General features: G+C 38.6%; 1 protein-coding gene and 1 pseudogene across 3 annotated transcripts in view; one reads left to right on the forward strand and one right to left on the reverse strand.

Moving 5' to 3' along the window:
* The first annotated feature begins 5,040 nt into the window (after positions 1 to 5,040).
* The window catches only part of CRAMP1 (cramped chromatin regulator homolog 1), a 122,950-nt gene continuing 100,515 nt past the window's right edge, over positions 5,041 to 27,475 (forward strand). The window contains exons 1-2 of one of the 3 annotated variants that reach the window (XM_069108876.1): positions 5,041 to 5,698; positions 8,403 to 8,752. In XM_069108876.1, the coding sequence (XP_068964977.1) occupies positions 8,404 to 8,752 (349 nt within the window). In that variant the 5' untranslated portion in view covers positions 5,041 to 5,698; position 8,403. Of the gene's footprint in view, positions 5,699 to 7,772; positions 7,972 to 8,402; positions 8,753 to 27,475 lie in introns of those variants that run through there. The other 2 variants (XM_069108869.1, XM_069108861.1) reach the window with 2 other exon arrangements.
* Positions 26,810 to 27,342, reverse strand: LOC138143958 (protein lifeguard 4 pseudogene; annotated as a pseudogene).

Here is a 27,475-nt window from a genome sequence, read left to right on the forward strand (position 1 = left end):
GTCAGAAAACTTGCTGAAGGGCAGAGCCAAGATGGCAGAGTAAAGGCAGCAACCCAACTAAACTCTCTCAATAGTCCCCTCTAAAGAACTTTAAAATAATGCATCAAATCAAATTCTGGAACACCATAGCCAGAAAAATGGAGGGGTGAGAAAGAGGGATCCATTGGGAGAAGAGAGAAAGGAGAGGAAGAATGAAGGAAATTATCTCACATAAAAGAAGAGGGCAAGGAAGAGCTTTTACAGTGGAGGTAAAAATGGGGGATGGATGGCAGGCAGTGCTTGAACCTCACTCTCATTGGAATTGGTTCCCAGAGGGAAGAAAAATACACACACACACTCATTTGGGTATAGAAATTTATCTTACCCAATAGGGAAGTAGGAAAGGAAGAGGATAAGAGAAAAGGGGAAGGGATAAAAAAAGGGAAGACAGATTAAGGGAGACAGTGATCGGAAGCAAAACAGCCTTTTGAGGAGGGACAGTATAAAAAGTGAGAGAGAGAAAGATAAACAGAAGAAAATAGGATGGAGGTAAATACACAGTAATCATAACTGAATGTGAATGGAATGAACTCACCCATAAAACAGAAGTGGATAATAGAAAGTATTAGAATCCAGAATCCAAGAATATGTTGTTTATAAGGGACATACCTGAAGCAGAAAGAAACTAACAATTAAAATAAAAAGATGGAACAGAATCTATTATGCTTCAGCTGAAGTAAAAAAAAAAAGGCAGAAGTAGCAATCATGATCTCAGACAAAGCAAAAGCCAAAATAGACCTAATTAAAAGAAATAATTAGGGAAACTACAGTTTGCTAAAAGGTACCATAAACAGTGAAGTAATATCAAAATTTTTATAGCAAATTTCTCTGATAAATGCCTCATTTCTCAAATATATAGGAAATTGAGTCAAATTTATGAGAATGCCAGTCATCCCCCAAATGATAAACAGTCACTATGAATAGACAATATTCAGGAGAAATCAAAGCTGTCTATAGTTATGTGAAAAAATGTTCTAAAGTATTATTGATTAGATAAAATGCAATTTGAAACAACTCTGAGGTACTGCCTTACACCCATCAGTTGAATAACATGACAGAAAAGGAAAATGACAAATGCTGGAATGGAAAATTAGGGACACTTATGCACTGTTGATGGAATTGTGAACTGGTCCAACCATTTTGGAGAACAATTTGGAAGTATGCCCTAAAATTGTGCATACTCTTTGACCCAGCAATACCACTACAAGGTAAGTATCCCCAAGAAATCAAAGAAAAAGGAAAAGGACCTATATGTAAACAATATTTATAAGCAGCTTTTTGTGGTAGCAAAGAATTGGAAATTGAGGGGATACCATCAATTGGGAAATGACCAAACAAGTTGTGGTATATGATTGTGATGGAATACTACTGTGTTATAAGAAATGATAAGCAGGACAGTTTCTGAAAAACCTGGGAAGACATATATGAATTGATGTATAGAAAAGTGAGCAGAACCAGGAGATCATTATACACAGGAATAGCAATATTATAAGGATGATCAACTTATGAAAGATTTAGTTACTCTGATCAATACAATGATACAAGACAATTCTGAAGGAGCTATGTTGAAAAATGTTATCCACCTCCCGAGAGAAAATTAATGACCTCTGAATGCAAACTGAAGTACAATTTTTTTCACTTTATTTTTGCAGCATGGTTAATATGGAAATATTTTACATGATTTCACATGTATGATTGATATTATATTGCTTGTCTTCTCAATGGGTAGGGAAGGAGGTGGTGAGAAGGAGAAGATTTGGAACTCAAAATTTAAAAAAAAGAATGTTATAAATAATAAAAATTTTAAAATGTAAAGAAAAAAAGTGTTATAAAACACCCTCCCCAGTTTTCTGCTTTCCTTCTAATTTTGGCTACATTAATTTTGTTTATGCAAAACCTTTTTAGTTTCATGTAATCAAAATTATCCTTTTAATCTCCTCTGATCTATGGCTCTATATCTCTCCATGTCTCATTTGATTATGAGCTCTACCCTTATCCATAGATCTGACAGATTTTTTTCTTTGATTCTCTAATTTATTTATGATATCACCATTTGTATCCAAATCAGGTACCTGTCTTGAGCTTATCTTTGGATGTGAATGTTTGGCTATGATTAGTTTTAGCTAGACTACTTTCGAGTTTTTCTCAGAAGTTTTTGTCAAATAGTGAGTTCTTGCCCCAGGATCTAGGATATTGGATTTATTCAACACTAGGTATTCTGTTTATTTGCTTCTGTATTGTGTATACCTAACATATTCCATTGGTCACTTTATTTCTCATCTAGTACCAAATTGTTTTGATGATTACTAATCTAATATTGTTTGAAATCTGGTACTGCTAGGCCTCCTTCCTTCTCATTTTTAAAAATTGATTTCCTTGATATTCTTGACCTTTTGTTCTTTTCATATGAATTTTGTTATTACTTTTTTCTAACTCCATAAATAATTCTTTGGTAGTTTGATTGGTATAATACTGAATAAGTAAGTTAATTGAGGTAGTTATTTTCATTAGTTTGTCTTGGCCTACACATGAGCAATTAATATTTCTCCATTTATTTGGATCTGTTGCTATTTGTGTGACAAGTGTTTTGCAACTGTGTTCATATAATTTCTGTGTATGTCTTAGTAGGTAGACTATGAAATATTTTTTTTTATTAAAAAACTGTCTGTAGTTATTTTAAATAGAATTTCTTTTTTCTGTCTCTTCCTGCTTGGTTTTGTTGGTTTATTTTACATTCTACAACTTTGCTGAAGTTGTTGTTTTCATTAGTTTTTAATTTATTCCATAGGGTGTATGAAATACATGTATGTATGCCGTCATGTCATCTGAAAAAAAGTAATAGTTTTATTTTCTCATTGCTTTGTTTATTCCTTCAATTTCTTTTTCTTGTCTTGTTATAGCTAACATTACTAGTACAATATTTGATACTGTGACAATGGGCATCTTTGCTTTACCCTGATCTTTTTGGAAAGCATTCCAATTTATCTGCATTACAGATCAAAGAGATTTTCCTAAAGTTACATCTATGACTCATTCCCTTCAGTGCTCAGTAGACTCCAGTGGCCCCTTTAGATAAAAATAAATTACTTTGGCATTTAAAACCCTTTAGGACTTAGGACTTAGTCTCATTAATCAATTAACAAACATTTATTAAGTACTTGCTATGTGCTAGGCTCTGTACTAAGCACTGGGGACACAAATACAAAAAGAAAGATGGTTCCAACCCTCAAGAAGCTTACAGTTTAATTTCTAAAGACAACACACTAAAGAAAGCTAAGAGGGAAAGTACCTTGAAGTGGTATGGGGAATGGTGGAGAAGTCAAATAAGTCTAAAATAAACATAGCCAGGGAAGTCAAAGGACTTCAAAATTAATGAAGTCAGGTGGGAAATGAGGTAACTGTCCTGTGCCTTCTCCTTAAATGGGGGTTGAGAAATTCATGGTTCTACCCTCCAATAAGAGGAGCAGAGAGTACTGATGAGGCACTGATTGGATTTTTCAGGATAATGAGACTTTCCATTTATGAGGTACCTGAATGCAAATAAAAGCAGCAGTATGCCCACATTACACATTCAAAACTCCCATTTACATATACTTTCTGCCCAAAATAGGCTTCTTATTGTTGCTCGAATTCCTTCTCTAGTCTCTATGGCAGGGGTGGGAAATCTAAGGCCTTGAGGCCACCTGTGGTCTTCTAGGTCCTTGGTTGCAGCCTTTGACTGAATCCAGGTTTTACAGAACAAATCCTTTTATTAAGGGGATTTGTTCTGAGAAGTTTGGATTCAGTCAAAGGGTCACACTTGAGGAACTAGAGGGCCATGTGTGACCTCAAGATCTTAGGTTCCTCAACCCTGCTCTATGGTTTTCTATCAGTTGTCTCCTTTCCTACAATGCACTCATTCCTCACAAAACTCCCATATTTTCTAGCTTCCTCCAAGATTCTGGTTCAATGCTACTTTCTAAAAGAATCTCTTCCTGATCCCTTCACATGTTAATGTCTTTCACCCCAAATCAACATAAGTATTTTGTATTTACCTGTACATGACTCCTTGTTAGATGATGGTGAGGATTCTTTCATTTGTTTTTGTATGTCCCCTATTGCCTAGTCATCATTTAATAAATACTTCTTGATCTATTGATTGACTAAAACATTTTACATTATTCTGTGTGCAGAATATTATGTCTAGGGAGATAGAAAGAGTAAGGGAAGCAGGTCCTGTCCATGTGAGGCAATATGACACAATGGAAAAAGCACTGGGTTTGGAGTTAAAGGACCTTGGTAGGAATCCTGGCTTTGCCACTTACTGTCAAGGACCAAGGACTATGTCACTTAACCTTTCTGGGATTCCATTCTAAAGTGAGAGGGTGGACTAGCTAAACAGGTTTCTTCTTCAATGATACTTCTTGGGGAGGAAATTCATTACTTTCAGAAGGGAAGGAAAAAATTCCACTTGATGGAATGAATGTGATGTTGATGGTTAAAGTAAGATTGGACAAAAATTTGAGGATGAGAACACTATCACTTTATTAACTTTATCACTATAAGCATTAAAAAATGTATCAGGCAAAGTGCTTGCGGTTTAGGACAGAATAATTTGATACGACTCTGTATAAACCGGCATCACTTTCGACAAATTAAAATATTGTGTCTCCATCACTTACAAATATATCTATTTTCTTATCAAAGGCCAGGTGAAGTACTGCCTTTCTTACTAAGGCATACTGTTGTAATCTGTTTTTCCCACGCATTAGTCAACACTGTTCCGACCAATCATGCCTCTCTTTGTTGACTCCCTATTGGCTGCCAGTCCACCAATCAGAATTGACCCCGCCTATTACAGTCGGGGCAAAAGACATCACAACATTACTTCATTCTTGGACCCACCCATCTTCCTGCCCGGGTCCCTTCCAGGCCGGCGCGCGCGCCAGCCCCGGGCCAATGAGCTTTTAGTTTGTCGGGCGCCCCGTTGGAAGAGAAGGAAAGCTGGCGGCGTGCTCGTGCTCGAGCGCCTTCCCCCGGCCTTCTGCGCGCGCCCCTCGCCCCGCGCGCGGTCGCGTTGCGGAGCCTTCTGTTTCTGCTGCTGCCGGAGCCGGAACTGCCGAGCGCCAAGGTGAAGTGCCCAGGCAGCTAGAAAGGCTGCCGGGCATCGGGGAGCGGCCGGGGGTCGGCGAACTGCAGTACCGGCTGAAGCTTCCGGCAGTGGCCAGCTTTCTTCCCGGAGAGGCGGGGGCCGCCTTCGGACCCGCGCGCGGGGTCGCGCCGCGCCTCGCTGCGGGGCCCGGGGCTCCGAGCGGACCTGCCCCTGCCCAGCACTCGGCCCGCAGTGTTTCTGTCTTTCTCCCTATCCAGACGACGCTCCGCCTGGCTCCTTCTCCCAGCGCAGGCGGCTGACCGGCTGCCGCCCCGAGCCGCCTCGGGGGTGGGGGGGACGGAGCGGTGGCAGAGGCGGCCGGGCTCAGGCTGGACGAGCCTGAGGCCCGGCCCTAGGCAACCGGGGCCGCGGTCTGCGATTGAGGACTCTGTGGGCCCGGGTCGGGGGGGAAGGGCGTGGTGAGCCTGGAGCAGCCCCCCCGGGGCATCGGGAAGGACGCGGCTGGACTGCGAGCTGCCGGCAGGAGAGCCCGCGGTGCCAGGCTGAATCTGGGCTTTGATGCCTAAGGTAAAGAACTGGGGTGCACCTGGGGCGCCGGATCGATTGCTTTAGGGTGGAGGGAGTCGGGAAGGAGGGGCACTCGGCAACTCGTGGGGCCGCAGCCTTGGTCTGTGCTGGCGTGGGAGAGCAGTCCTCAGCCTGTGGTCAGCAGCAAGACGAGCAGCTTTAGCGATCTGGGGCACCCACTTGCTCCCCCTTGCTCAGATCTGTCATTCTGTCTTGGCGATGGAGGATTTTGCTGTAGGGAGAGAGCAAAGTCAGGAGACGGGCTAATCGGAAGAAAAGTAACCAAATGTTGGCAGGAGGGCAGATTGGAGGAACGGAGAGATGAGAAGCAAGGTGCCCTGTTTCAAGAAGCATCTTTAGGGTGGTATGGAAGGACGATCAACCTGAGCACCTGTGCTGTGCATAGGATGAATCAGTTCTTGTTGGAGTGGTCTGAGTGATACCCTTTCCTGAGAATGCCGAATTTTTTACAGCATGGGTAGTTAGTTGTCTTATCCGTGGTACTGTAAAAGGTAGAAAAGTAGGCTAGTGCGCCCAGGCCCCTACCCCCCATGACAGATGTTTGACTACTGCTGCTGTTCTTTTCTTTTTTTCTGTTGAAAAGGGAATTACTTCTGTGTGCACCATCAAGTAGCAATGCTGGGATTACCATCTCTGTAGAATGATTCAACTGTGTTGCAACAGCTTTAAAAATTTTAGAACCTGCAGTTTTCTGTAGAACTTTTATCTTCTGATAGTACTAGTTAGCTTCTTGGTATTTTTCAGTTCTGAAAAATTAGGTATTCTTGGTTCTGCCCCGCATCTGCATTTAATGTGTCTGGTAAATTTTGTTTGCTTAAGTTATTACTTGAAAGGCAATTGTTTTAAGACTATTTTATTAAGCCAAATGTGTGTAGTACTGGCCTAACACTTGAGGTAAAGCGTTTGGGAACCAAAGTCTTTACCTCCACCTCTACAAATTTTAGACCAAGCAAAGCTCTTCTTCATAAGTTCTAAATTTTATGAAAAGAATATTGAATACGAAGAAATTGTAATATTGCGCCCTGCCCTTCAATCAGTTCTTGTAAAGTATGTTTTAGGTGTTACATTTTATATCTGTATTCTTCTGTAAAGTTTTTAGTAGTATTTTATTTTTGATACTTCATGTCCCTTTTAATTTATAACAGTTCTATGAGTTAGTGATTTACATTACAGTTTAGATATGTGAAAAGTCTGATTTTCAATCAATTTATATTTTACGCAGTATATAAGATTGACTCTGTAGTGATGCTATGCCGTTTTTAAAGTTTTCTTGTTACTAAAAAAAAACCCCAACTATTTCTTTAATACATTTTACATAGCACCTAGTATATTCGATAGTATTAGTTAATTCAATTTTAAATAATATGTTGTTGTTTTGTCTCTAATGGTTGTATTCCTGGGCATAGTTCCTGAAGACTATGAGGAACTCATACTATTTAGTTTTCTTTCAGAACACAGATTAATTTTTTGTCCACACCAAGTTGTTTTTGAGGGAAACTGATTTTTGAGCAAAGTCATTTTTTGATGAGCAAATTTAACGCTTGGAATTTTTACATGTAATGGATAAGAAATTATGGCAATGATGATGAAAAATATTTTTAAAGGAAGAATTCCTAGAAGCTTACTCAGAAATAAGTATCAAACTCACCTAATCGCAGCTAAGTGTTTGATGCAACAGGCTCTTTTGTTGAAAAAAAGAGAAAAAGAAAAACAAACCCTCTAGCACCTTTTTATTTTACCTTATTCTGAAATTATCTGGGAATCTAATTTTTGAAGTAACTTCTTTTCTGATTCCAGAAGATAATAACTTTTAGGGATTTGGGGGCTTAAATTACTGTTTATTTTAGTTTTTTTAATGCAAAAAGGTGACAGCAGCTTTCAGCCTTGGTGTTCTCTTTGCAAACTGGCCAGCTTGAGGTTGGCTCCTCCTGCACTTGATCTTGGGCCCTCTGCCCCTTTCCTGGGGTGAACTTGTAGCTAGTGGCAGGAATAGGTGTGCAAAATGTTGTAGTCCTTTCCCCTTTTGGGGGGGGGGTGTGTGGGGGGAGGGGGAAGGAGTTGGGAATCTTTGCAGCCTTGGCCAGCCCCAGCCCCAGCCTCAGAGTCAGAGCAGGAGAGAGCTCCACACGCACAGAGAAGCTGCTGCTGCATCTAGGACGATGAACCATTTCCCCCCTGGGTAGGTCGGATCACCTCGGCTCCATGGTGAGGAGAAAGAAGACAGCCCCCGGCCCCGAGGACCCGCAGCATGGGTAGGACGGAGAGGGGGCCCTGCAGCGGCTTGGGGGGCCCCGCAGCTCCCCGGGGTCTCCGCCGTCTGGGGCTGCTGCTGCTCTGGTTTTCTCTCTCTTCGCGAGCGCTTCAGACGCCTGACTTTGGCTGGGCCGTTTCCTTGGCAAATCCGCCGTCCAGCCCCCTTGGAAGGGTCCGGAGCCCTCCGGGTCGGTTCTGGTGGGGGGTGGGTGGGCTGGGGATCTGTCCCTGGCCCCCTGGCAGCCCGGCCCGGGCTGTTGGGCCGGGACAGGCAAAGAAGCCGAGAGGGGATTTGTAACAAACAACGGCGGCCATGTTGAGAGGGAATTTCTGCAGCTAAACTTCTCCCCTCTCTGGGCCAGGGATTTTCTCTCCTTTGCGGGTCTCATGAGGTTTTTCCTTTTTTCTTTCTTCTTCCCCCTTCCCCTAGGATGACAGTGAAGTTGGGAGACGGCAGCAGCGGAGAGGAAGGGCTCAAAAAGCTGGGCAAGAGATCAGCAGATGAGGAGTCCCTGGAAGGAGAAGGGGCTGGAGGAGGAGAAGCAGCAGAAGAGACCAGCCACAGCACAAAGAAAGAGGAGAAGATTATCAGTAATAATAACAATAATAACCCTTCCTCCTCCAGCCTGCAGCAAGCCCCATGCCCCCTTCAGGCCTCCTCCCAGGACCAGCATCATTTCTTAAGGTCCAGTGTGAGACCTCAGAGCAAGAGGTTCAGGAAAGATTCAGCCTGTGCAGTTGGAAGCAGCAGCAGCAGCAGCTCCAGTGCCAAGGGAAAAGGTATGAGCAGCCCTCCTTAAAAAACAAAAAAAACCACATTCACATACACCAAGACCCTTCCCCAAATCTTCAGGGTCTGCCACTTTGTTCTTTTCACTGGAGGGTCCTAGTGGCTATGGCCTTCTTCTCTTTCCCCTCCCCCAACCTCTACACCTCCATACTAGTTAAATTGCTATAATGGCCCACTCTCCAGTTTACATTTGCAAAATAGGCACTTTGGAAACTCACTTAGGAATGTGGAAAAGACACCTCTTTTTTAAAATAACCTATAGTCTTAAATTTAATGTTTTTTGAGCTTCAGCAAATTTCTTTTATTTCAGCTAGTAAATTGGATTGCAGTAATGTGTTTTTCAAGAGATTGTTAGTAAGTCTCTTTTAGACTATGATAGACTATTTTAGGTTTGAGCAGTATCCTGAAAATTAAAAAAAAGAAAATATTTAATGTTTCCCCTCTCTAGAAAGATAGTAATTTCTAACAAAGGAACTAGTTTGGTTTGAAGAAAAGAATTATGAATGACTGTGTTTTACTGCACTGGTCATAATTTGTATAGTAGGCTTTACCATAAATCTCTCATTAGTGCAAAACTATTGGGGACATTGAGAGTGTTATTTCTCTTAAAATTTTCAGTTGTTTTACTTTAGTATCTTGGATAAGTTACTTCCTTAAGAATGGTGACTTAGTGAAAAGGGTGTTCTAGTGACTTAATACTATTGTATAGGAACAATAGTTAAGAATTAACACCTGTCATTTTATTTTGATATTTTTAATAGACATTAGTGGTTAACTAAGTATACCTCTCCTATTTAATTTCCCCCCCTAAAGTGGGGAAAGTGCCACATTTTATTCTTTGCTTGCTTATGTACCACATTTTTGTCAACTTTTTTAATATTGATAATATGTCTCAAGGCCATGTGCTTGCTTAACTATGTAAATAAATTAGTAATTATCTCTTGTTTATATTCAGATGCTCACATTTTGCAAATTTGGAAATAATTCAGGAAATAATCGCATGTGTCGTTTTAGAATTATATGTGAATAGGTCCTTTTCATTGAGCTTTGTGAATGATGGTTATAGTGATCTAATAAATAATCCCACTAGTTTTAATGATAATTGAGGTGATGAACAAATCAGTTTTGCTTAGAATTTAATAGTTCTCCCAAATCCTCAACTTAAAATAAGTCAATGGACTCTGGAATCATTGGTGCTACTAATATTTGTTAAAGATTTTTGAGGTGTGATAAAAGTACAAGAGTAAAGTGACTTTAAGAGTGTGTTCAAATGTTACAAGGATTTTCTTTGAAGTATAAAGTTTTGTGTTCATTTGGGAGGAAAATCTAACCTATTTATCAATCCCATTTATTTAATTAAAATTAACTTTTTCTTATGTCAGTGTGAACTATATTGTATACAGGTGCCTTGAATGACTTTCTGTTGCATAAGTTAATGAAAAGAAACTTGACAATAAATCCATCACCCTTACTTTTGTATTAAATATTAGAGAGTTACCTGCAGAGTTGCTTTTACTTTTTAGAATTGAATAGCTTCCAAATAGGATGCTGAGAATGGCAGCATGGCATAGTGGAACGATGGATTTGGAGTCAGAAAATCTGGGTTCACTTATGAACTATCATTTAATTTATCGTAGCCTCAGTTTCCTTATCTGTAAAATGGCACTAATAAGACTTATAGGAACAGTGCATTACAAACTTTTAAAGTCCTATAGAAATATGAGTTATTAAGCATCTTTTCTGAAGCAGTAATCATTAGCTTGCCATTACATTATTTCTGTATTAGGGAAATAGGAATTTGAGAAGAACTTGTACTCCAGAAGATTTGCCCACTTTTTTAACTGACAGGTTTTCCTCTTTCTCTTTCCTTTCTTTTTTTCTTTTAAGTGTATAGTGTACCTAAAAAATGGTGGTGACTTTTAAGAGAAAGATTGAGGAAGTGTTTGTACTTTTCTTATTCAGTAGCTTGCCTACTAGCACCTGGCATTTTAATTCCTAATTTGACCTCTTATTTGCAGCAGTATGATGATCATGGTCAGCCTCAGTCCTTCAGATATACTTTTAATGTTCCCAAGACATTTTTTATTCATATTTTATATATAAATGAATACACATATTCATATATATTCCATGTATGGAATATGAAAACCATTATACCAACATTGTTAGCCTCAAACAAGAAAAAAGTTATTTCATTAACAGTTTTCTCAACTTATTATATCTCTCTGATCTTTTAATATAATTCTTAACTTAAGAGAACATTGCCTTTACAATCTATAGAAACTTTAACTTGGAACTGGAGAGTGTAAATATTAGTAAACAAATGGACTACCAGGTCATTAAATCTAATACTTTGAAAAAATTAATTTATGTAATTGTTTTTGCCATTTTAGTTATTAAAGTGAAAGCAGTTCTTTGTTATAAAATACCATTGATTGATGTGGGTGAAAAAACTTAGTGAAGAGGCAGGAATGTCTCCTTTACTTAACCCTATGTTGTCCTCCACAAGAATACAAGTTGTTGACTTTATAATGAAAAAAAATTTCCACTAGAATGCTTTGGATTGATAAAACACTTATGGTTGAAGGAAGATGTTAACAGTTGTCCTAAAGATATATCTTAAGACTAAAACCAGAATTGATTTCCTCCATATATTGATACTTATTTTAATCTTATGCACTTTCACAATCAGCATTTTGGGAAGCAGTGTGATACAGTAGAAAACATTGAGGACTGGGAGTCAGATGAGTTATCCTGCATCTGCCATTAACTTATTAGGATGGGAACAAATTACCTTATTGTGCTCTTTCTGTGTTTTCTTATAAAATGAGTTTCGTATAGATAGATCAGAGTTCTTAATACGTGGTCATGAACTTAAAAAAAATTCATAACTATAATTGTTTTTAATTTAATTGGTTTTTGATATCATTGTTTTCAAAACATCATTTTGAGAAGAAATCCGGCTTCTCCAGACTTTACAAGACAAATAGTGATTAAGGACTTCTTTTCTAGATGATCTCTATGACCCATTTTCACTCTAAAAATCTGTAATCATTCATGTTTAATTGAACTTAAAGTAGATCTTATCCTGAGGTAAGTTTAGGAGTATGTCGCATGTGTGGTACGGTTAAGAAAAAATTCCTTTGAGCCAGCCTCCAAAGACTGGGTTTTATTTTCAGTGTGATCTTGGGCAAATCAGTTTATCTCAGTTTCTTCAAATGTGAAATGAAGATGGGTAATTCTATTACTCTTTGTCACAGTATTGTTGTAAAACACAAGTGAGATATAGGGGAAAGTGTTCTGTGAACTTTAAAAGCCTATGTGAATGTAGGCTGTTATTATTAGGAGAATATTCTCCTTATTCTCCACCAGAGTCCTACTTCAGTGCATCATTCTGCTGTGGAAATGACCATGGGCTTTTGAAGATACAAGCTCTGGCTAGTCCTGTCAAGCTGGAAAGGTTTTGAGTGGACCTGATGATGCCTGATCTGTTGCCTGAGGAATAAGCCTAGCTAATTTAAGTGAGGTTCATTACCATGTTGTTGGCTTCATGGCGACAGTTTTTCAGCCGTAGTAACTCTTCATCTAGGTTTAGGAGTCTGAAAACCTGTCCTAGGTCTTCTGGGAACTAGCAGGGTTATTAGGAGCAAGGTGATAGACTACATTGCACCTCATCTGTCTACTAAGTTGTGAAGTCAATAGATCCTTGAAATATAGTAGTCTTGGAGGTTTTTTTTTTTTTTTTAAGCAATTGGGGTTAAGTAACTTGCTCAAGGTTACACGGCCAGTTATTTCTGGGTGTGGTGCTGAGTGTCTGAGCCCGGGATTCGATCTCCAGGTTGTCCCAACACTGGAACCGGTGCTCTTACTCGCTGAGCCACCTGGCCGCCCCTAAGCAAATGGGATTAAGTAACTTGCTCAAGGTGACTCGGCCAGGTGTTTCTGGGTGGGTGCTAAGTGTCTGAGCCCGGGATTCGATCTCCAGGTCTTCTCAACACTGGAGCCGGTGCTCTTACTCGCTGTGCTACCTGGCCGCCCCTAGTCTTGGAGGTTTTAGAGCTTGAAAGGGCCTTAAAAATCATTTTGTCTGACCCTAATATGTATGGTTAACACTTTTCTGATTGGTGGATCACCTAGCAGAACCTGGGAAGAGGGCATTTGTTGTTGAACTTTGGTAATTCTGAACATCTTTAGACCTTCCCAGATAATCAGCTGAGAAGACTTGTCAATGAAGTAAGAGGACAGTAATGTCTGCTTGGTTCCGAATGGTGACTAAACTATATTTAGGTTCTACCTCTTTTTCCTCAGATAAGAGGGATACATAGCCAAGCTCAGGTAAGGATGTGACATCATCTTTACCAGTGGAGACTCCTTGGTCGACAGGAGTCGCACCAAGCTCTGGGGATACAAAGAAAGGCCAAAACAGGAGTTCACGTTCTAATGGGGGAGAAAGATATGAAAATCACTAGGGATGTGCAGCAGGTAGGCAGAGTCAGTGGAGGGCGTTTGTAGAGGGAATGCATTCTTGAGCTGCATTGTGAAGGAAACCAGGGAAATTTAAGAAAAGGAGGTGAGAAGAGAGGATATCATGGGCATTGGGAGACATTCAGTGCAAAGGCATGGAACCTGGAGATGGTGTGTTGTATGTGAGGACTAGCAAGGAGAAAAGCCTTCATGTAGAGGAGTGGAGTGTTAAGATGACTGGACAGCTAGGAAGGAACCAGGTTGAGAAGACCTTTAAATGCCAAAAAAGGGACTTAAATTGATCCTGCAGATAATAGAGTGTCACCGGAGTTTATTTTCATAGAAGGATAACAGGGTTAGATCTATACTTGAGGAAAATCACATTGGCAGCTGAGTAGAGGTTAAATCGAGGGGGGAGATTACAGAGAAGGGACTCAGAAAAGGAACCAGGCCAGAGCCTTGGGGGCATCCACAGTGGGCATGATGAAGATCCAGCAGAGGAGTCTGAGAAGGCAGTTAGTCAGGTAGAGAAGGGGCACAAGAGAGCAATGTTATCGGGTGTATTTAAGGGAGAAGGGGGCCGGTTCATCCATAGTTGGAGAGCCTGCAGGGGAATGAGGATTGAGAAGAGCCCATTGTGTTTGACAGATAAGAGCTCCCTGATAACTTTGGAGAGGATGGTTTCAGTTGGATCATGAGATTGGGTGTTGTCATTGCTTTTTTCTTCCCCTGTCACTGAAGCTACTGCTCCTCTGGCTCCTTCTGTCTAAAAGTGCTTCAGAGACTGGAAAGAAGACTGGAATGTTGGAAGTTCCCAGAACTCAGGAGGGAGAGAGTAGTCGGGAGCTACACATGGGTCGCTCCTCACTATTTTTTCAGACGGAGAGGATTGGAAGCAAAATATGTTTTAACACCTGGAGAATGGCTGAACAAATTGGTGTATGACTGTAGTGGAATATAATTGTGCTGTGAGGGATCATAAATGTATACCTTTCAGACATGAGAATGAGCAAAAAAGTATTAAAGTACTTACCACATTGTAGGTACTGTGAACACTAATAGAGTGAAACTTAGTCCCTGCTCTCAAGGAGCTCACACTTTATTTCCGGGTAAAGGGATAGCTGGAAAGGCCCAGAAGCCATAAGTTTTCAGTGACAGGTAAATGGGTGAGTCTAGGATCCTTAAGTTAAATTAGGTCAATTGACAGTGCCATAGGTGTGCAGAGCATAGAAGAAGAAACTGGTAAATGATAAGGTCAGGAGGAACATTAGGAAGCAGGGCAGGGGAGATGGTAAGGCCTCCCATTTCATCTAAGCAGTCAAGCAGCCTGAATGAGTTTTGGGTGGCCTGGAGGTAGCGGAAGAAGACAAAAGTAAGGAAAGAACTAAAAGATGACTATCCATGATGATTACAACTATGTTAATAAAAACAACACTAAAAAGCAACAAAACTCAGAGTAAATACAGTGGATAATGTTGGTACCAAATCAGAGTTAAAGATAAAGCCCTCCTTTTTGTTAACATTGGTAACTATTAAAGTGGAAAGTGTTTAACTATTCTCTTAAGAGGAATGACCTTACTGAAGGTTGTTTGGGTATTTATTGAGAAGTATCTCCTGTATCAAAACAAAATGTATCAATAAAACTTTTTAAAAAGTGGAGGTGAAGTTTGTGTGTATCTTCCCCCCCCCAACCCCTCAGAAAAAGTAGGGGTGAGGTCTGGGTAGGGGGTTGGGAAAATTGACTTTGTATTGAAGTCTCTGTTTTGTCTCTCCAGAACTTTTCTTTTTAAGACAACTAAATTACTATCCCTTCCATCTCAGCAGAGGCCCTCATCTCATACTTTCCTGAAGAAACTGAGGCTATCTTTTGTGAGCTACCTCTCCTCAATTCCACATGTCATATCATCTCAGTATTACTCTGTTTTCTCCTCTTTTGTTCCTTTTTAAGAAGTATTCTTTTTTATCGATGCCAACCTATCTTATTTGTGTTCTTGGTTCCATCACCTCCTCTCTTCTAAAATTTTTTGACCCTTTAATCATTGTCTCTTTTCCTAATTTTCAGTTTCTCTACGTACTGTCTTATTTCCTGCTGCTTATAGATATGCCCAGATCTCATCCATCGTTCAAAGATGAACAAAAACACCAAGCCCTCAAGCTATTGGCCTGTTCTCTCTTTCATAGTCTTAAATCCTAGAAAAATCTTCACTTCTCAGCCTATATAATCTGGCTTCTATCCCCATCATCTGATTGAAACTTCTTTGCAATATAACCAGTGATCTCTTTAGTACTAGAACCAGTGGCTCTTTCTGAGTTTGACATTTGTTTACCATTCTTTCCTACCTGTGTTTTCCCCACACTGCTTTGTTGTACTTCTCTTCTCCTTGTCAGACTATTCCTATGTTCCAGGTTCCTTAGCCATATCCCCACTTTATTCATGTGGGTACCACAGGACTCTGTCCTGTGCCCTCTTCTTAGTCTCTTTCAGTGGTCTCATCAGCTCTCATGAATTTAACTATCATCTCTCTAGATAACTCTCAAAGTACCTATCCAACCTGAATTCTAGTAATGTATCTCAAACTCACTATTTCCAAAACACAACTCATCTTTTCTTCAGAACGTTTTTGCCTAACTTCCTGATCTTTGTTGAGGCTACCATTATCCTTCCAGTCACCCAGGTTTATAACTTTTAAGTCATTTTGACTACTCAGTCCTTTTACCTACCCCAATATTTCAGTCAGTTGTTAAATGTTGTTAATTTCACTTCACCTCTTGTATCTCTTTTCTCTTTATGACACGTTATACTTTTAAAAATATATTCTTTAAAACATTTATTTACTTTTAGTTTTCACCATTCACTTCCATAAGATTTTGAGTTCCAAATTTCTTCCCATCCCTCCCTTCTCCCCACCCCGAGATGGCATGCAATCTGACATAGATTCTACATATACATTCATATTAAACACATTTTTAGTCATCATACATTAGTATGACACATTATGCTTTAGGCTTTCATTGCCTTTTGTTTCACTCTTGCAGTAGTTCTCCAGTTGGTCTCCCTGAATGCTGTCTTTCCTCTGCACAGAGATGTTAATTGAATATATCTAGAGAGAGAATAGAAAAGGACCCAAGACAGAACCTTGGGAAATAACTCATGGTTCGTAGGTGAGACCTGGCTGAAGATTCAGCAAAGGAGAGTGGGAAGGAGTAGGCAGACAACATAAGAGGAAAATTAAGAGAGTAATGTCACCAAAACCTAGAGAAAAAGGATGTCAAGAAGATGGTGGTTGACAGTGTCAGAGGCTGCGGAAAGTTCAAGAAGGGTGAGGATTGAGGAAAAAAAAATTAGATTTGACAATTAAGGGATCTTTAGTAAATTTGGAGAGGGTAGTTTCAATTGAATTACGAACCAGATTACAGAGTTAAGAGCAAGAGGAAAGGAAGTAAAAGCACTTATTGTAGACAGCCTTCTCAAGGAGTTTAACCAAGAAAGGGAAAAGAGACAATGGACCATAACCAGCTGGGATGGATGGATCAAGTGAGGCTTTTTTGAAGATAGGGGAGACATGGCTGTGTTTTGTAGACAGTGGGGAAGCAGCTAGTAGATAGATACTGAAGATAAATTTGACTGGGTAGGGGGACAGGGGAACCATGTGTTGGAGATGGGATGGAATGGGATTGTTTGTGCATGCAGAAGCATTTGCCTGGTAAATGGCCATCTCTTCACCAGAGTTATAGGTGAAGGAGATGGTTGCAGAAGGCATCTGAGTGGTGTGAGAAGAGGGGGCAGGGAAGAAGACTTGGAATCCCTAGCTTCCGTTCAGTGCATTCTTCTTCCAGAAACTTTTATTTCCTCAGTCAATTCTTCTGTCAATTACTATCTTTTATTTACTTAATGCTCCTTGGTGGCAGGGATTGTGTGTTTTGAATTTATATCCACAGTACCTAGCAAAGTTCCTGGAACGTTTTAGGTGCTTAATGAATGTTTGTTAATCAATTTTATTTTTGTCTGAACAACCTGTGTATAAATTTTTTTTTTTAAACTTAGCTAAGGCCTGGGCAGAGATGGAGATGGAGGCAATTAAGTCTATGCCTGAGGACACATGAAAATTTCTTAACTGCTCACAAATTTAGACTTTTTTTTGTAGTTTTTTTTTTTTTTACAGGTAAAGGATAGCATTATTGTTCTTCAGTTAGGGGGAAAACTTTGGTAATAAGAACTTAATATCTCTTCTATGGTAGTTTTTTCAAATTTGTTGCTGTAAAGTGAATTATGGTTTATTTGTGGCACTTGTCAATATCATAGTATATATTCTTGAATTTTAGTTTTCATAGTACATTTGTTTTGTATGATATGAAAATAAAGTGATAATGATGTTGGATGATAGAGTTATGCACATTTAAACATTGGCAGTGTAGGTCATGGCATTTATATGTGAATATTTTATTAATTTCTTACTATGTGCTCTGTATTGGAGAGATGAAAGAGTAGATGATGTGCTTTCTGACCCTGAGAAGTTTATGTGTAATTGGGTCGGGCACTAAGAAACACATACAACAGCATCAAACAATTAGATCATAGGTGGAGGAATTCCCTTAATATATGAAATATATTGTGCTGGGGATATAATGACCCAAAGATTAAGTTTGTTCTGCCTTCAAGGAGATTATGCTATATAGGAATTAAGAGTAAGGGAAAGATCATTATGTGCACTGGAATTGGTTTTGGAAAACCTTGTAGAGAGACAAATTAGGAATTGTGTTGGACCTTTGAGAAATGGATGAGCTTGAGATCAGTAGAGAAATAAGCAGAATTCTAGACCAAGGCATGGGGACAAGGATGAAATATTGTCTTTGTGTGATGGTATAGAGACCTAATGTTATAGCCTTAGAGTCCCAGGACAGCAGTTAATGAGAGAAACAGTGGGAAACATAAGATCATAGGTCATTTCATACAGCATACATTAAGCGCTTGCTGTGTACAGAGAGCTGTACTAGACTCTGGAAATGACCCAAAGTTTATCTGACATAGGGGGGCTCTCTCACCCTGTGCCCTGGTAGGAAGATAAGGGACAAATTACTATACTACATAATTTTAAATTGAAATTAAATTAAATATTAAAGCTCTAAAGAGGTCTGATCCCAGCAGGAGATAAACAAAGCCTTCATGGAATAAATGGCATTTGGATTGGGCTGTGGTGGAAGAGCAAGCTAGGCTTGAGAAATGCAAGTCAGAGAGGCCAGAAAACTTGTGCCTACAAAGAAGCTGGAACTTTTAGTGAATTCAGCTGATTCCACAGTGTGGTAGCAGCCATTGGTCTGCATTAAGAGAGTCATAGCTTATAATAATAATATTTTGGTGTTACTCTACCCTTGTCCAGAGTAGTTATAAGTCATACGTTCTACCTCTAGTACTTTCTATTGGAATTTAGAATAAGAGGGAAACCTAGGTAATGAGAGGATTTCTGGACATACCAGCTTTGGTTGAAGGATCTAGGGATGTTTAACTTGGAGAAAAGACAGACAATATAGCTATTTAAGTATTTGAAGAACTGTCATGTGAAAGAAGGATTAGATTTGTTCTGATTGGCCTATTAGTGCAGAAGTAGAAACTATTGGTGAATGTTACAGAGGCAGATTTAGTCTTGACATATGAAAAATATATCAACATATTTGACATATCAAAAAACTTTCTTTAAAGTTATATAAAAGTGGAAAAAGTCTCCAAGCAGAGGCCATATTACCACCTCTTTCTTGATCGTGGTATTAGAGAGATTCTTGTTCAGGTATGGGTTGAATTAGATGGCCTCTGAAGTGGGACCTTCCAGATTACAGATTTTGAGAGGTCAAGGCATTTTTGGTATTCTGTTTGTGGTGATGGTAGAACAGTGAATAACCTGTTTTAGTTGGAAGGGAGAGTCTAGGGAGAAGAATAATATAATGCTGGAAAAATGAGAGTTGTATCAAATTGGGGGTGACCTTAAATACTAGGAAAAGGAATTTGTACTTAATTCACTAAAGCAATGATGGGGATATTTCAAATGTAGACTAATAAATTTGGATTTGTTCTGTTAAGCAGTAGTAGTAAGAATGATGTGAAAAATTCAGTGTTTTAGAAAGATTAATTGGGCAGCAGAATAAATTGGATGGTGGAGGGGGGCAGTTTTAAGAGGCATTTTGGTTTTGTCTGGGCATGAAGTGACAACAGTTGTTTTAATAAGCTTTGACTTCTTTCACGTATTTCCCAATAAGATTGATTGATAGTGATGGTGTTCTCATAACATTTTTTAATGTCTTAAAACAAACTTATCTGCACCATCTGACACATCATATGTCTTATTAGAGATGAAAGAAACCCTATATTAAACCATTTTAAGACACCTTGCTGCTTTTCTGAATTATTTCTTATGAACTAAGGTGACAGTATTGGTGCTTGGCTTGCCTTGGAGGGTCCCCTGCCATTTTGTATTGAAGGCAACAGGCCATGAATAATGTTTTCCATTTCAGGGAATTTCAGTCTGACTTGAAAAAGCATTTTTATTTCAGCCTCAACCAGGAAGGATAGTAATATCCTTAGTCATGGTTAGGAGTACAGGGAAAAGGTGTAAGGCAGAACTTTTCAAAATTGTTTTTAGTTTGATTGTGGTATGCTTGGCCTCAAATCTATTCTTCACTACTTTTCTTTGAGGATGAATGACATTAAGTTCAGTAAACCTGAAAGGAAAAAACTCCATGTCACTGAAGTTTTATGTAAAATAAAAAAAAATTTACCACTATTTCTAAATTGAACCTTAACATCCAAAAGCATTTTGGGGGGAATATTTAATGCATTATAAAGATGAAGATAACTGCAGATGTGTGTGGTGTGACAGAGTAGAAATAGTATATAATCAGGAGAGACCCAAGGTTGAATTCTGCTTCTGATACTAGCTTTGTGATGATATAGTCAAGTCACTTTGATAACTTTTGAGTCTCATTTTCTTTATCCATAGACTGGGAATAAGAATACCTGAAGTTCCTTCTTTGGTTGTTATGGGGATTTAATGGAATAAATTAAGATGTAGATGACTTTACCAAACATGACAATAAATGTTGGCTATTATGATAACTGTTGCTCAGTTTTCATTTGTTATATTCAATTATTGGCCCTTCCCCACCCCTTTGCCTCAGACTTTGGAGTTTCATTGTCTTGAATGATGAGTGCCTTACCTGACCTACTCTTTCAGGTGGGCTTCAGTCATGCTTTGCTTAGTCTCTATTCCCCTGGCATGTTCACTCTTCTCCTCCTGCCCCCCTTTCTCTTCCCATTCCTGAAACTCTGAATTGAAATAACTACCTCTTGCTCTTATTTGTGTTATCTCTCTATTAGAACTGTCTGCTTTTGTATTTTTCCATGAATTTAGCATAGTATTTGCCATTAAGTGCTTAGTAATCGCTTTTTTTATTCATTTATTCAGGCCTTTTCCATCTGACAACATTACATCCTTCTCTTAGATCTGGGGTTCATAAACCCAGTCAGTTCATTTGGCAGTCTGGTGAAACCTGTGCATCTTTTCTCAGAATAATGTTTATGAAGTACATAGTATTACAAATTTGTGTTATACGATCTCAACTGGGCTCTTATAAATCTAGGCAATCCTTCTGTACCTCCCTTATAAATTCAACTATCCTGCTCTCTAGTGGCTCTTCCAAACCTTTTCATCCCTCCTCAGAACTCAGAACCGTGCCTCATATTTTTCTGAAAAAAAAATGAAACCATTCTCCTCTTCCTCATATCGTATAACTGAAACGCCTTCTGCCAATAGTTCCTCCTCCTTCTCTCTTGTCTCACACAAAGAAATGCCCTACTCATTGTCAAGGTAAACCCCTCTGCCTGCACAAGGGATTCTATTTTGTCATATCTCCTGTAATCTCCACTCTCTCACTCATTCCAATCTCTCCCTATCGGCCACTTTCCTACTGCTTACAAACATGTCCATGTCTCCTCTGGCCTCAAAAAATCCTCAGTGGAGGAATACTAATTATCATCCTATATCTCTTCTTCCCTTTGTGGCACAACTCCTTGAGAAGGCCATCAAGATGTCTCCATTTCCTCCTGTTTCTCTTCTTAACCCCCTACAATCCAGCTTCTGACCTCATCTTCCCACCAAAAATGCCCTCTTCAGAATTATCAGTCATCTCCTGATTGCCAAACCCCATGACCTTTTTGCATTCTTCATTCTTCCTGACCTCTCTGCAGTCTTTGACATTGTTATCATTTTCCTCTCTGTAATACTCTCTTCTTTCTAGGTTTTTGGGATAGCACTCTCTCCTGTTTCTCCTCCCACCTTTCTGATTGCTCCTTCTCAGTCTTCTTTGCTGGATGCTCTTCTAGACCTTGTCCACTTAACATGGCTGTCCCACAGGGCTCCTGGGTCCTCTTCTCCTTCTATGCTTTTTCATGTGGTAATCTTATCGTCTTATATAGATTTAATTATTTCTATGCTGATTATTTTTTTTTTTAGTAAATAGCATTTTATTTTTTCCAATTACATGTAAAGATAATTTTCAGCATTCATTTTTTATAAGATTTTGAGTTCCAAATTTTTCTCCCTTCTTTCTTTCCTTTTCCCCTCCCCAAGATGGCAGGCAGTTTGATAAAGGTTATTCACATGTAGTGATGTTATACATATTTCCATATTAGTCATGTTGTGAAAGAAGAAACAGAACAAAAGGGAACAACCACAAAAAACCAAGAACAAGTCCATCTGCATTCAGACTCCATAATTCTTTCTTTGGAAGTGGATAGCATTTTCTGTCATGAGTCTTTTGGAATTGTTTGGATTGTTTTATTGCTGAGAAGAGCTAAGTCAGTCATAATTGATTAACACACAGTGTTGCTGTTACTGTGTACAATGTTCCGCTGGTTCTGCTCACTTCACTCAGCATCAGTTCATATAAGTCTTTCCAGGTTTTTCTGAAGTCTACCTGCTCATCATTTCTTATAGCACAATAATATTCCATTACATTCCTAGACCACAACTTTTTCAGTCATTCTTCAATTGATGGGCATCCTCTCAATTTCTGATTCTTTGCCACCACAAAAACTTTGTTGATGATTTTTAACATGTCTGCAACTGAACTCATTATCTTATTTTCCAAACTTCCCTTTACTTTTAAGGGTACCACCATCCTCCCATTCCTCCAGATATCATCTTCAACTCCTCACTATTTCTCATTCTCCTGTATCCAATCAATTCCTAAAGTCTGTTAATTTCACCTTTGAAATACTCCCTCTTTTCTCCTCTGATACTGCCAACACCTAGTGTAGGTCGTCGTCACCTCAAATCTGAACCTGCTGGTTGGTCTTCCTACCTCTGGTGTCTCCCTACTCCAGTGCATTGTCCATTCAGCCTCAAGAGTGATTTCCTAAGTGAAGGTCTGACCATGTCACCACTCTACTTAATATTCCGGTGACTTCCTATCACCTCCAGGAAAAAATCATTTGTTTGGTATTTAAAGCCCTTTATAATCTAGACCCTTCTCCTGCCTTTCCAGTTTTCTTACCTTATGTCCCTCCATGTGCTCTTCAGTCCAGTAACACTGGTCTCCTTGTTGTTCCATGAACAGGATACTCTCTGTTTCTTGGCTCTGGATATTTTCTCTGGATCTCTCCTATGCCTGGAATGCTCTTCCTCCTCATCTCTGTCTTCTGGTTTCCATGGCTTCCTTCAAGTCCCCCCAAAAATCCTACCTTCTGTAGGAAGCCTTTCCCAATCTCTCTTAGAGGACTTTCTCTTATTGGCTGTTTTTTTTCCCTGTACAGAGCTTCTTTGTACATATTTGTTTTCTTGTTGTCTCCTGTTAGACTGTGAGCTCCTTGAGAAACAGGAACTTTCTTTTCCTTTCTTTGTATCTCAGGTACTTAGCACAGTGCTTGGCACCTAGTTTGTACTCAAGAAATGCTTATTGACTGACAAAAGAGGCTAATTATATTAATATACAGTTATTACAAAAGAAGTTCTTGTACCCTAGCTTAAGAACTCCTGACTTAAACTTAAGATGTTGCTATTGCTTATGATGCTTTATTGCTACCTCTCATGAGCCTTTCATGAATTGGGGTTATTTAGTCGTTTTGTGTCTCATTACTCCTTTCTTGGGTGGACTTTGTATTTTGACTAGTAGATAATAAATATTTTTTAAATTAATGTGTGAAGTATAGCTAGTAAGCAAGACTAACCAGAAGACCCTAATGCAGGAAGGCAGGTTTGGCCTCATAGGTATGGTTGAAAATTGATGTTATGAGACTTGTGACTGGAACATGACTTTGCAATGATATGCCTTCTTCAAAAGAAACTGTAAGGCCAAGACAGCACTATATATTGAGAAAATAGATTCATGTGAGAAGATCCAGAAATCAGAAGGAAGCATGATGAAAAATATTTGAATGAAGATTAGTGCAGACAGAAACAGAAGAGATATAGTGATCCAAGTATTCTACAGAACACCTGGACAGAAGGAAGAAATAAATCTATGAGGAGTTTGGAAACAGGTTGCAAAGCTGACATAGAAACAGCATTATTACTGATGGGGAGTTCACTTACTTGGATATCTACTGAAACATTTTCTCTGCCAAAAACCAAGCAAATAATTTCCTGACATCCTTTGAAAAGAAAAGATGCTAACAAAGAAGACATATTGTTCTGGTTCTGCTTCTCACTTAATAGGAAAATAATAGTTGCTAGGACTGTGAGTAGAAATGACCATATCATCTTAGAAATTGTTGTAGATAAGGAGAATAAAGTTTGACGTGCATTCTGACTACAGTTTGGAAGAGATTTCCTTGGATTCTGAAGAAGGATAGGTAAGTTTCCATGGACTGAAATTTATAGGGTAAATATTAGGAAAGAAGGGAAATTGTGAAGAATGAAATTCTTTCTCTGTTCTTTAAATAAAAAACCCAATAACACATTTATTTTGAACTTAAACACCAAAAAATAAGAGCATTTCCATGTATGTAACACAAAAAGAATATGAAACTTAATCTCCATATTGCTTGTTTTTTTAATACATATGCATGTATATGTATGTATGTATGAAAAAATTCCAAACATTATTTTTAAATGGCCTTGTCTGTGCTTCCTTTTGAACGTAATAATTTTCTCTTCATTTTAAAAAATTCTTATAATAGCCCTCTTTTTTGACTTTACAATTGCTTACTTTTCTTCTTCCATTACCTCTTTTCCACATTAAAAAAAAACTGAAAGATGGGGGAGAAAAATTCTTGTCCCAAGTAAGCATGGTAACAAAAATGGATGCACCTTGAGTTTATTACCTCTCTATGAAGAGATGGAAAACATGCTTCCCCATAAGTGCTCTGGAGACATGGTCAGCGTTTCTGAGCCTTTCAAAATTTGTCTTTCTTCTTTAATGTCTTTCTTTGTGTAAGCCAGCAGCTAAATGGTATAGTGACAGGAGGTGTGGAATCAGAAATATTCACCTTCCTGAGTTCAAATCCAGCCTCAGATACTTACTGTGCGACCCTGGGCAAGTCTTTAACACTGTTTGCTTCAGTTCCTCATCTGTAAAATGATCCAGAGAAGGAAATGGCAAACCATTCCAGTATCTGTGTCAAGAATACCCCAAATGGAGCCATGAAGATTTGGACATGACTGGAAAATGACCTAACAACCTTTTGAAAGTCATTCTCTTGGTTCTGTTTACTTCACTCTGAATCATTTCATACTGCTCATGAATTTGTGGAATTGTCTCTCTCTCCATTTCTTATGGTGCTTTAATATTTAATTACATTCATAAAATAAGTTTGCTCAGCCATTCTCCAGTTGATTGGCAGCTGATAAGATTCTAGTTCTTGGCTTTCTTTTCTCCTACTTTTAGTCTTATTTTTAGCGTTAGGGAATTTATTTTATATTTTCTACTTTTGCAGTCTTTTGATCTTATTCTAATATTTCTTGCAGTCTTGTGGAGTCATTGATTTATGTTTGATCTAATCTAGTTTTTAAGAAGCCTATTTATTGAGTAAGGTTACCTCTTTTTTCTTCTCAGTTCTTCCAGTTCTTTAGACTTTTTATCCCCCTCTTATATCTTGCTTCATTTCTTTTAGGTCTGTATTCATGGCCTTCTGGAAAGTCCATTTGTCCTTCAAGTCACCGTTTGTAATTTTTACATAATTACTCTACCCTTTTGAGGGTTTAAACACATCTCCTTCTAGATGTGCAATAATGTTTGATACTGTTCAGTGTTTTCTGCAGTTGGCTCATCTCTCCAGCTTTATTTCCTGAATTAAGGCATTGTGCCCGTGCCAGGCTTTGCCCTGCCTGTGTTTTTAGGTGGGGTGATGAGCTTTCTTTGGTCTCCCCATATTCTTGTGCAGACTTTCCCTTCTGTGGGATAGTCTCTCTGGATCTTCAAGGTTTAGCATGCTGCATTTTTAGGGCCCTGAGCCCTCTTTGGTATCTTGGAACAGTGTGAAGCCATCTTTGGAGCACTTGGTCAAGGCTATCAGATCACAGCTGGACTAGTTGGTATGCCTGCCCTGACATTGATTTTCTTTATGTGGCTTTCTTTAAGAGACTTCCTCTCTTGCTGCCTCTAGCCACAGAGCCCTAAGGGTTATATGTGTTTTTGGCATTTCTCTGGTCAGGTTCCAGTCTTGGGGCTTGTTTGCTCGTGCTTGCATGAGCCTTTTTAGTGGCCCCCTTTCCTGTTGCTGGTTGGCTTCTGGCTGACTTTTGTGTAGTTCTGGGTTGAAAAAAATCATTTACTGTAGTGTCTAGTTGGATTTTTTTCCTTTTTCTGCCTACATTTTTAAATGCAGGTTGTTTAACATCACGTATACATTCTAAATACATGAAGAGTTCTGAATTTAAAATTAAACCTGTACATTTAAATATTTGTCAATGTTTATACTTTATATCTTATCTTAAAATATATCATTTCTAAATGCTTATAATGCATTTAAATGTAAAATTGTGATAAGGATGATCTACTAAATCAGTTTTATTACAATACTGAATATTCTGAAAGTGTTAGTTGCCTGACTCTAAAATGCTCGATTATAGCTATTTTCCTTCTGATTAAGATGAAAATGTTTTAGTACAAATGGATTTACACTATTCAAAATAATAATGGGACTAAGGCCTTCAAAGTAGAATGCAAATCTAATAAAAACTTTCAGAATAATGCTTAAGGATAAAGATAAAAAATAAAATCACTGTGCAAAGAAAGCCTTAATTTTGTATTATACATTCATAAAGCAATTTTGAATTACAAAGTACCAACCTATAGCAAATTTAGAATAGAAAAAAAAAGACAATAAGATTTTTAATGTCTCATTACTGAAATCAAAGGTAATAAAAATTTTTAATTTAATAATTACCTTGGGTGCAAAACCTAATTCTAGTCTTTACAAAGAGCAAATATTATTAGAGCTATTAAGTTTAAACATTTTGAAGGAGAATTCAAAATCAATAGTCAGCATTATGAAACATCATTCAGAAGTTCTAAATCAAAAACTTGGTAGCAGGAAGATGTAAAAAAAATAGTAAAGCTTGCAAATACTGAGTAACTAGAGATCAAAACAATTTTTAACGATATATGTCCCAAGCCTTATTACTTAAATTCTTTATTGTTCTCAATAATATTTTATAAAATGTTTCTAATACTTATAATAGGTGCAGGAACAGATTGATGATATCCAAGTAGAGGTTTATGGTAGCCAGTATATATTCTTTAGGGGACAGTTTATGTATCAGTAGATGAGTATCATAAATGATGAATCCACAGAACAGAAGAGCCATTATCGCAGAAAAGATTCCTTCCACTATTCCCTTATCATAGAATAACTTCAGGAATCCTGACTAGAATAAAATAAACAAAAAGGCAAAAAAACCCTCCTCCAGATTTGCTGCAATCTCTTAGATTGTAAAGTGTATAGAGTCAAACCAAGAAATACTAAAGTAATCAGCATAAAAGCCTGTAGAACAACATTCATTTCATAGAATGCTAGTTTTAATAAGAGAGATTCCAGAAGTGTAATTCCAAAAAGCAGGTAAAAGTTAATAGGATATTTATTCCTGTTTAACTTAGTGTCCAGAATCAAACTCAAAGATCCAAGAAGAGATAACCAAAATTAGTATAGGATGATGCAGATGTGGACACTGGCCAAAACCACACTGCTGCTGCCATAGTTGAAGTCATCCTCAGGAGAACAAGAGAGGGCGGTCAGGCTGTGGAGCTGATAGAGCTTGGCG

This window comes from Petaurus breviceps, unplaced genomic scaffold (assembly GCF_028583685.1).
Source record: "Petaurus breviceps papuanus isolate PSGF00001 unplaced genomic scaffold, PetGlider_PUasm1.0 138, whole genome shotgun sequence".
NCBI lineage: Eukaryota > Metazoa > Chordata > Mammalia > Diprotodontia > Petauridae > Petaurus > Petaurus breviceps.